The sequence below is a fragment of the Triticum aestivum genome, chromosome 2D, assembly GCF_018294505.1.
Source record: "Triticum aestivum cultivar Chinese Spring chromosome 2D, IWGSC CS RefSeq v2.1, whole genome shotgun sequence".
Lineage (NCBI taxonomy): Eukaryota > Viridiplantae > Streptophyta > Magnoliopsida > Poales > Poaceae > Triticum > Triticum aestivum.
Genome location: NC_057799.1, coordinates 491,547,915 through 491,558,782, shown reverse-complemented (window position 1 = coordinate 491,558,782; position 10,868 = coordinate 491,547,915). Strand labels below are relative to the sequence as shown.

The window sequence follows — 10,868 nt, the reverse complement described above, 5'->3', positions numbered from 1 at the left end:
GGGCTACATATTCGGATTCGTCTCGTCGTTCTGAGCAACTTTCATGTACAAAGTTTTTCCATCCGAGTTACGGTTTATTTCCTATGATTTTCTAAAGATTTTAAACATTTCTAGAATTTATTTATTTATTTCAAATCAGCATTATCCAGAACAGTGTGTGGTGACGTCAGCATGACGTAGAGGTGACGTCAGCGGTCAACAGTCCGCTGACCAGAGCCGAACCTGACCTGTGGGTCCAGTGGGACCCACATGTCATTGACAGTGGTTTAATTAGCTGAGTTAGTTTAATCTAGTTAATAGAATTAGTGGGGGGCCTACTGATCAGTGTGTAATTAGTGTTTCAATTAATTAATTTAATTAATTAACAGATTTAGTTATTTATGAAAAATCATTTTAACAGGCGGGACCCACATGTCATAGACAGGGCCCGCCCAGTCATCATAGTTGACTTAGTCAACTGGTCAACAGGGGGGGCCGGGCCCACTGGTGAGTGACCCAGTGGGGTGGCCCCAGGCCAGGCCAGGTCAGCGCGGCCGGCTTTTGCCGCCGGCGGCCAAATACACGGCGCTGGCCCGCCGGAGTTCACCAGAAAATGTGCCCAGGGCACTGATCCGTGCGTGCTTGGGCTCGTTCGAACGAGCGCGAAGAGGCGCATCTAGTGGTGTGAGCGGTTCGTCCCGATGTGGCCGGAGATGTCGCCGGCGTCGAGCTGAGCGGCGGCCGCGTGCGGGCGAAAGCGTAACCGAAGCTAGGGGCACTAGGGGCTGCGGGCGTGCGTGCGTTGGACTCATGGCAGCTCCAGGAGCATGTTTGTGGGCTCGAACGCAAGCGGCAGTAGCGGCGTGTGCGGCGGCGAAGCTAATGGCGGCGGTGGGCTCGGCCATGGCGGGTGCCGTGGCTACAGGCTACGCGGCAAGGGGAAAACGGAGGGGAAGACGCAGTGCTCACCGAGGAGGCTCACGTAGGCCCGGTGAGTGCGTAGGAGCAGCAGGGCGTCGGCAATTGGCGGAGGAGCACCGGCGACCGTAGGCGAGGAAGAACTCGATCCCCGGGGCTGTGGTGGCGCCGAGCTTGAACCCTTGGTCGGAGAGGGAGTTGAGGAAGCAGGCGGAGCTGTTGGACTCGTCGGCGAGGCGTGGGGAGCATGGTGGCCGCGCCTACGATGGATCTTGGCGGCGGGCTTGGGGCGAGATGGGAGAGCGAGGGAGAGAGCGTGCAAGGGAAGGGGAAGTGGGGTTCTAGGGTTTCGGGGGAGGGGTGCCGGGGTGCTCTTATCCACCAGGGGACCGGGGGATGGCCGGCGCGTGGCAATCCCGGCCATGGACGCGCTCGGGCCGTCCACGAGGCGCGGTGAACAGGAGGAGGACGATGGTGGCTTAGGTGAGCTGGGCCGCACTGTGGCCAGCAGGCCTAAGCGCAGTGTGCCACTTCTCTATTTTTTTTACCTTTTGTTTATATTTCTTTTATGTTTTCTTTTAGTTTATTTTATTTTATTATAGTTTTGTAAAATACCAAAGTTGTACTTAATTTAGTTTTAATAAACATGCCACTGCCCCAATAGTTTTGGGCAATTAAATAACTTAATTAATATTTTATTAATTGAAGAAGGCATTTATTTATTTGTCTAAGCTGCAGTTTTATTTAAATAAGGGCATTTAAATATTTTATAAAAAGTTGATTCCTTTGCCAATAAGCCTCTGCATTTATTTTCACATTTAGAACATTTTAGTTTAATGATTGAGAACTTTTAGTGTTTGGCTTTAGTTTAAATTTGAATTTGAATTCCGTTTGAATCAACGCAGGTTTAATTAATGGTAATCATGGTGACGTGGCATCATTAGCAGGGAATTACTGTAGCATAACTATCCGAGCGTTACAACTAACTTAAAATTTTATTGTGTAGAATGAATGCAAGTTTTGGTATTGAGAAGAAGAGTACATCGATATATTGATAGAGCGCAATTTAGTAGATGTTCGTGCACTTTTAGCTAGCGTAGAGGCTAGAGATGAGACTAGTGCACTTATTGCTAGAATAGAAGCTAAACATGAGACTAAATGTGAGGAAGCAACGTCTACTTCTTTACACTCGAAGAAGAAAGAAGCACGCAAAATCGAGCCTCCACAAATCAACAATGAATGCATGGAGAAGGCACTAATCCAACTTACAGGAGCAATTATGGAAGTTGGATATCTTCTAAAATGTATTCTTGTGATTCTTGTTTTCTTTGGTCTCGCTTTTCTAGTTAAAATTTGGTGATGTATTCCCATATATCAAAAATCAATGATAAAAATAGTTATGGGCTTGCAAAGAAAATGTACGCCGACAGGATGCGACCGGGATGCGTCCACGCGTTGGGCGCATGGCACCGCATCGCAGAAACTGCCCGGACACGACCCCATTGCCCTAGCCAAACGGACAGAATTTGGGCAAAACAGACATCTGTTTGGGGTCGTGCGCTGAAGTTGGCCTTAATCAATGACTCCGGTAGTCACTAGCTGAACCACTCTCTCGGATAGGGAGGCTTTAAGGATGGAGATATCCGTTGGTGCTCCCGGGAGCGCGTGCTTTTGCGTGCGAAAATATTTTTTTCAATGTCAAATTTTTTTTACATAAATTTTATGTGTTCTTTGTCACATCCAAATGCTACATACAAATTTGTAGGCAAAAAGATTAAACATTTGTCCTGTGCAAAAAGAAAAAAACACTAAATGTTACCCTAAATTTGTTTTTTTACCGGCGAAACCCAACTGCTCCGTTTCACATGAAAGTTTTCAAGGATGCTTGCGACACTAACACAAGCATCTACAAAAAAAATTCAGAATATTTTGAAAACATTTACTATATATTTTTTGTTTACTATTCATGCGGGGGTGCGCACTCCCGGCAGCCAAAACGCCATTCTCCTCAATTTATGGCTTACTTGAGACCTTTTATTCAAGAGGTAAATACATCAGTGGTGCACAAACTTGCCACGAATGTTCACTTGAGTGCGTGAACTTGAAAAATACATCGAGCTGGTTCTAAAACTTGGCATGAAGATGTAAATACGGTGCTAATCTTATCCCGTTGACGTAAAATGTGCGGATGTGGCATCGTATATGGCTGACATGGCGTGATGCCATCTTGTAGTGGCGAAACAAGATTATAAAAAAATGTAAATGGGGTGCCGATCGGCACTTAAACCCGCGACCAGGTGGGTGCGGCCTCAGCTGACCAACAAGCCAACTAGTTTCTAATAGCAATTGGGTATCATAATGTTCCATGTGGAAAATAAAAAAACATTTTTGGTACTTAAATGGGCTACAATCACTGCGGCTCATTTAGCACATGTTCTTTTTTTCTTAGCAAAGTTTTAAAAGTTTGTAAATTATCCTGAACACATTTTGAAAGATGTTCTTAAGAGAGCTAGTAATGCAAAACAGAAGCAAAATGAGATTGAAAATCAGATTGTGGCAAAAGAATGTCAGTAACACAATAAGCATAACAATCCACAAGATGTGCCTCTCAGAATAAATTGAAAAATGGATGTTTACTTGCCACCAAATCTGATATTGATGATCTAGATATTAGCAAATCTGTTTCCTATACTTTTATGTGCAAAGAGGCTTTATTTTCGTTCGAGGACGTGTCACCCTCTTTACCTTCTGTTGTCACTAACATTTTACATGAGTTAGCTGACGTGTTTTCACAAGACGTGCCATCGGGATTACCATTTATCCGAGGGATTGAGCATCAGATTGAGTTAATTTCCGATGCATCGCTACCCAACCGTGCACCATACCGTACCAATCCAGAGGAGATGAAAAAGATTATGCGACAAGTATAAGTGTGTAAATTATAATCGGTGTCTTAAAAAATGTAAATTATAATCACAGTAATACAGATAAAATTCGACTATTAATGTGTTGTAAATACTCTACATAAAAATAAAATAACTAACATTTACAAAATGTTCATGTAATATTAGAAATATTCACGTATTATTAAAAAAATAGTATAGTTGCAATAATATATATGAATTATAGCAATGTTTTTATAATATAAAAATATTTTTAATGATAGTTCAGGAATATTATTTTAGTTATTCAAACATTTGAATAAATTTATGCATATTTTTATAATTAATAAAATGTTAACTGATTAAAAAATTATTTAAATATAAAATATAAAATTTTATATTAATATTCACTCGGATTATATTTACATTATGTAAAAATTATGAATATGAGCCATGAGTGAAATTACACACCAATGAACACTTACAAATATATAGTAAATGCTGGTATCCATAATCTGGCTAAGCATGCTCTTACATTAAGGGTTAGCTGTCATACTTGGTTATGCCATCCTGGTGACCTTCTATTCGTCCCAGTAACTGCGGTGACAACGTAATAAAGCTAGCGAGTTTGCCTAAAAAACAAGTAGGAGAATAACAAACAAAAATTCATAGATACGAAGAGACCTTTGACGGGTTCATTAGCCATGGTCGTTCTCATACATGTATTAGAATATTTATTAGTACCATGATCCGACTATGAACACCACTATATTATTAATCTTTCGCTGATGTCCGGCGGCATGGCGGGCTGGCTGCGGTGAAGGAGAGGACCCAAAGTGAGAAAGAAATGCACCCAATAATATAGGAGGCAATGACTGCAGCCACTTCAAGGCTTGAAAGACAGAGATACATGTTAGTAAATACGCAAATAGAACATTATAGAAAATAGACTAGTATCTTGATTTATGGCTTAGAAGAAGGGTATGGAGGCAAGAGGAGAAGAAATAAGAGAAGCTTGTTTGGTCTTTGTTGTGATACATTTAACAAAAATGCAGTATGTACACTAAGTAGGTACAAGTATGTTACCCATATCTTACCACTAATTCAAACTTTAGGAGAATTACCTCGCATACACAACTTAAGGTAATGTTAAATTCTATAGGCCTTGAATTCAAGACTCGGTTGAATTGCATTTCTCCACAATATAAATTTAAACAGTCGAGACTTAATTCTAAGCCAGTCTATATGGTGTTGTTTCGCAAAAAAAAAAAAAAAGGTCTACATGGTGTTTTTTTAAAGGGACAAAGCAAATTGATACACAAGTGAAGAAAATGGTTATAGGTTGCTGCCAGTGGCGTTTCATAGGAAACCCCAAACATGAGTGGGAAAGAATGTCTCATGTTGTAAAATAGAAGAAAAATTTCTTAGCTAGATATAAAACGATAGATGCAATAGCAGTGGTAGTAAAAGACAACAGGATATAGATGCAATTCCGTTGACCAAGCATTGAAATATGTTCCACAGGAAGCAATTCCGATACCCCATCTTCCATTTCGTGTTCTCTGTTCTTCGCACCGTTCAACGCGTTGAACTCATGTGTAGTTGCATGCGATTATCTTCCACGTGAAGCTAGCGATGGCTATATATACCTGCGTGCCCTTGCAAGCAATATACATCGAAACCATTTCCCATCGCCATTTGCCACTAATACTATTGTCCCATCGCCAACTCCGCCAACCTGCTAAGGAGATTCAAGCCGCGGCATCCATGGATCACACGGTAGAGGCCTCCATGAACGCCACCCTGCTGAGCCTTCTCGGCGTCACGGGCAAGTCGGAGAAGGGTGCGGCGGCGACGGACGACAAGGTGGAGTGGCTCCGGTCGCAGCTGATCGGCAAGGACGTCGAGTTCGACACGCCGTTCGGGCGCCGTGCGCTGACTTACGCCGACCAAACGGCGTCCGGCCGGAGCCTGAGCTACATCGAGGACTATCTCGTGAAACAGGTCCTCCCGTTCTACGGAAACACGCACACGGATGACAGCCACGTCGGGAGCAACACGACGCGGCTGGTGCACAAGGCGGCGCGCTACATCAAGCGCTGCATGGGTGCCGGCCCCGGCGACGCGCTCATCTTCTGCGGCGCCGGCACGACCGCGGCCATCAAGCGCCTGCAGGAGATCATCGGCGTGGCATTGCCGTCCATTGAGATGCGCAACCGGCTTTCGGCGCAACTGCGTGCCGAGGAGCGATGGGTGGTCTTCGTCGGGCCGTACGAGCACCACTCCAACCTTCTGTCGTGGCGCCAGAGCCTGGCGGAGGTGGTTGAGATCGGCGTCGACGCCAATGGACTCGTCGACGTCGCTGCGCTCCGCCGCGCGCTCGGATCGCCAGAGTACGCGGATCGACCCATGCTGGGATCTTTCTCGGCGTGCAGCAACGTCACCGGCGTCATGACGGATACGCGCGAGATCGCCCGCGTTCTTCACCAGCACGGCGCGTTCGCATGCTTCGACTTCGCCGCGAGGTGCTGTGATACTCGCTTTCTTTGCTCTCTTTTTCGTGGCATGTGACCTGCATGGATTTGACAATCTGAATTCCATTCTCTCTTATGACCAAGCTTAGTGTAATTAAGCTCCTTCAAAGTGCATGCGTCCCTTCAAAACAAATCAGTATACTAGTATGTTTTTCTGTTGCTACTGATTTGTGTACTTAGAGGAAATTAACTGGTAAAAAGCATAGTGTATAATTATTTTGTCTTTACACACTTTGGAACCATTGAACCATTCTACAATCCTATTATCTTACATTGAGTTTCTCACTCGCCGATTCCAGCTTGTGCTTCATTTCTACTATTTCATTGGTGGATCAACAAACTTGGTCCAGAAATTTAAATTATTATCCTTTGTGCAGTGGACCCTATGTCAAGATCGATATGAAGTCTGGTGAAACCGATGGGTATGATGCCGTTTTCTTGAGCCCTCACAAATTTGTCGGAGGACCGGGCACACCGGGCATCCTTCTCATGAACAAATCATTGTATAAGCTCCATTCCCAGCCTCCCTCAACGTGCGGAGGCGGCACAGTGGCCTATGTCAATGGCTTCAATGAGGAGGTGAGAAAACAAATTATGAATCATTGCCAAATATGTGTATTGTGTGTCATGTAAATACATGAATAATCATATGATATGCAGGACACACTATACTACGACGATATCGAGGAGCGTGAGGATGCTGGCACACCGCCGATACTACAAAAGATCCGTGCATCGCTTGCGTTCTGGGTGAAGGAGTATGTTGGGTATGACACGATGGACCTTCGCGAGCGAGTGTTCTCAGAGATGGCAATGAAAAGGCTTGTCAATAATCCAAATGTTAGGGTGCTAGGCAACACAAGTGCCCATCGTATACCAATCTTCTCATTCCTAATCTACCCATCAGTAACCGTGAAGAAGCCATTTGATGATTTTGATGAGCCTGGTTGTGATAAACAATTGGATACGATGAGGCACAAGCAACTACCCCTCCATGGTCGTTTTGTGACTAGGCTTTTGAATGATCTTTTCGGCATCCAGGCGAGGGGAGGTTGTGCTTGCGCAGGTCCCTATGGCCACACATTGCTCAATGTCGAGAACGAACTCTCACTTCGCATTCGGTCCGCTGTCCTTGAGGTATCACAAACATTAGAACAAATGTCAACTTGCTTTTTACTATACATGGTATTAATGTTACTGTTTGCCATCACAAAAATTTCAGGGTTACAGTGGACTGAAGCCAGGATGGACCAGATTGAGCTTTAGTTACTACCTCTCCAAGGAGGAGTTTAAATTTATCCTTTCCGCCATCGAGTTCATAGCGACATACGGACACCGCTTCCTCGCTTTGTACAAATTCGACTGGATCACTGGCAACTGGACCTTTAGGAAACAGGCAGTCAAGTACCACATCATGAGGGAGGAATTATCTCTTGGCATAGAACCATTGAAACAAAATAAGGACCAGCCAAAGCTTGCGGATATGATGGATAAGCCCGTTGTCAATCATAAGAAGTTTCAGAGCTACTTAGAGAGTGCCAATAAAATTGCACTCTCCATGTCGGACATTAGTAATCAGATTGCCAGCGTTCCAAAAGGAGTAGACCCTGACTTGGTTCTTTTCCATATATAGAACCATACATACATACTGTAACTTGGTAGAGTGTTTCACGAGTTCCCATCGTTAGTGTTTTGTGGATATACGCGTAGAGCATTAGCTCTGAGTTTCCGTGATAAGTTATACTTTAACGAAAACAGAAATAAATGTGTAAATTAAATGGATATCAATTTATGAGAACAATTTTGTTTGTGCTGATCTATTTATTTGTTGATTAGAACACTTTTGTTTGTGCTGATCTACTTATTTCTTGTTGTAAAATTTCAAAGATCTATTTATTTCTTACTTCTTTAGGAGAAGTAAAAGACTATGTCCCTGTTTGTTTGTGCTGATCTATTTATTTGTTGATTAGAACACTTTTGTTTGTGCTGATCTACTTATTTCTTGTTGTAAAATTTCAAAGATCTATTTATTTCTTACTTCTTTAGGAGAAGTAAAAGACTATGTCCCTGTTTGTTTGGGCTTTTGTTTCTGCTTTTGCAGCTTTTTCACTTTGGCCAAAAAGCTATAGAAGCTCCTAAATACGTGCTTTTGGAGCTTTTATGTCTTTTGGAGCTAAATATTGTTATATTGATTCATCGAAAGCCATAAAAGCTCCAAAAGCACCTATTTAGGAGCATTTATGGCTTTTTGGTCAAAGTGAAAAAGCTGCAAAAGCAGAAGCAAAAGCCCAAACAAATAGGGCCTATGTCTCGGTGCATTTGTTACCGTAACTTGAGATTTTCTTTCTTAACATTTTGCCAGGCAACATAATTTCATGTCGACTAACTCACATAGTAAATGACGCCATCGGTTTACTCCTTGTTGTGCCAGCTGATTTAAACTATTTTTTCTACATTGTTTTGGTAGACTGAGCATTCTCGGTTAAATTGTGAAATGGCCAAGGGTATGCCGATGTAGTCACTTTCACATATATTTTTCTCTAAGTCCTCATATGACCAAATTTCAAAAATCCTGTCAACCCTATCACCTCGGAAGTGCTGCAGTTTGGATTTTCACTCAGTTTAGATATTATTTTTTGTCAACATGGGAAAACACAGATATGGCTAGCAATTACTTAAAGGCTATTTTGGTTATTTGGAAATTTGAGCTATTATATAAGAATACACTTGGCGATAATAAATTACACAAACTTGATACACAATTCTTGGTTATATAAAACACAAGTGTAGGCAACAACTTGCTCAATTCAGCAACAATAGAAAACTAAATTCTACAGTATAAAAACTTGATCTACTATTTTGGTGTCATACAGTAACAACTTGATCCATTCAGCAATACAAATTTTGCAATATAAAAACTTGATCCATCCAGCAATATAAAAACTTGATCAAAATTCTTGTGTCATATAACAACAAGATCATGCATGCCATTTTTGCAAGGTTAATCCATCATCTCTCTATGTTTCCCATTGCAAAATTCAGCAACATCATATGAAAACTTTCAGCAAGAGCAACAGCAACACTATTAGGATCTGTTTGGCGCTAAAGGAACTAAAGAGGAGCTCCCAAGAGAGTGTCGCCCACCAGGCGTGTCTACCTCTCGCTTATTGCGAGACAAACGGTTCCCTCACCTCAACAACCGTTTGTGGAGGACCGGCCAAATAATTGTCATGTTACTTCACTTCGCCTGCTTGTACTTAGTTTGTTTTTCCTTTTTCTTGTCTATATTTCAAAATATACTGAATATGACGACCATTTTGGACACCGAGGCTCCTTACCTCTCCACCATTGGATCTCAGATTGATGCATGCAAATTGTAACGGGTGGGAGTATTAGGCGCCTTCCATATGTGCTTGATATGAAAATAATGGAAAGTGCCTAGTATAAATGTAGGTCTTTTTAGAGATTCAAATATGGACTATATACGGAGCAAAATGAGTGAATCTACACTCTAAAATATGTCTACAGACATCTGTATGTAGTCCTATTAAAATATATAAAAAGACTTGTATTTAGAAATGGAATATCATGCGCTACATAGGAAGGGATAAATGCAATTAATTCTTATTTATTTATTTTCTTGCATGAAGAATAGAAACTTGGTGGAAGGTATATACATAGAACCGTGCTACATTTTGTGGCGTACGCATGTGCATCCTGCATGCATAGTATATGTATGCACATATAATGTCCTAGGTATGTACCTATATTTGAAGTATTTTGGAACGACGTTCCATACATACAAAATACAAGATATGTGACATTCAAGTAAATAGATTTTGCGTATGTAATTTCCCAGTATGTCAATTTTAATTATCAAGTTGGGGTATATCATTTATGGGACAAATATTTCTTGCATATATCATTTCTTTGTATCATACCTTGGGTATGTCATTTCTCTGTATTTTTTGGGTATATCATCTCTCTGTTTTTCGGGTATACGCTGGCCAATTTTGTGTGTGTATTTCGTGGGTATATCATTTCTCTGTATCATACCTTGGATATATCATTTTTGGGACATATATTTCTTGGGTATTTATAATGTTCAATATGTATCCAGATAAAATGTTCAAGATGTACTTGAAATAAATTCAACGTGTATCTAGAAAATGTTTGGCGTGTATATAAAAATATTCAACCTGTATTAAAAAAGTCAACGTGTATTTAAAAAGCGGAGGACAAATAAAATAAAATAAAACAAATAAGAAAAAAATACCAACAAAAAGCGAAGAAAACCAACATAAAAAGCACATAGAAACAAAGAAGGAAAAAACACCCAACAGAAGCTTCAAAAACTGATCTGAATTGGTTCAAAGACGAGACGGTGGTTCGTCTAGTTAGCTCTCGGCAAATCCTATACCGCGCCCTCACCGTTCGTTTGTCAGTTCCCACAAACGGACGCACACCCTGTCTCAGCGATGGGCCAGCCCATTTTCAGTTTTTTTTCCATTTTCTAACTTGCTGAAAAAAGCGCGTGAGGTGGGATTCAAACTCG

At 41.7% G+C, this 10,868-nt stretch overlaps 1 protein-coding gene across 1 annotated transcript; it reads left to right on the top strand.

Annotated features, from left to right (window-relative positions):
- The first annotated feature begins 5,546 nt into the window (after positions 1-5,546).
- LOC123049688 (probable cysteine desulfurase) lies at positions 5,547-7,946 on the top strand. The gene is made up of 4 exons (XM_044472577.1): positions 5,547-6,304; positions 6,691-6,892; positions 6,974-7,450; positions 7,536-7,946. The coding sequence occupies exons 1-4, from the start codon at positions 5,547-5,549 to the stop codon at positions 7,944-7,946; spliced, it is 1,848 nt and encodes a 615-aa protein (XP_044328512.1).
- Positions 7,947-10,868: the final 2,922 nt, after the last annotated feature.

Bases quoted from the DNA above. Each gene is read 5' to 3' on its own strand.
- LOC123049688 (XM_044472577.1), top strand. From the start codon at position 5,547: ATGGATCACACGGTAGAGGCCTCCATGAACGCCACCCTGCTGAGCCTT. The intron at 6,305-6,690 runs GTGCTGTGATAC...TCCTTTGTGCAG, and splicing joins TGCTTCGACTTCGCCGCGAG to TGGACCCTATGTCAAGATCG. The intron at 7,451-7,535 runs GTATCACAAACA...CAAAAATTTCAG, and splicing joins TTCGGTCCGCTGTCCTTGAG to GGTTACAGTGGACTGAAGCC.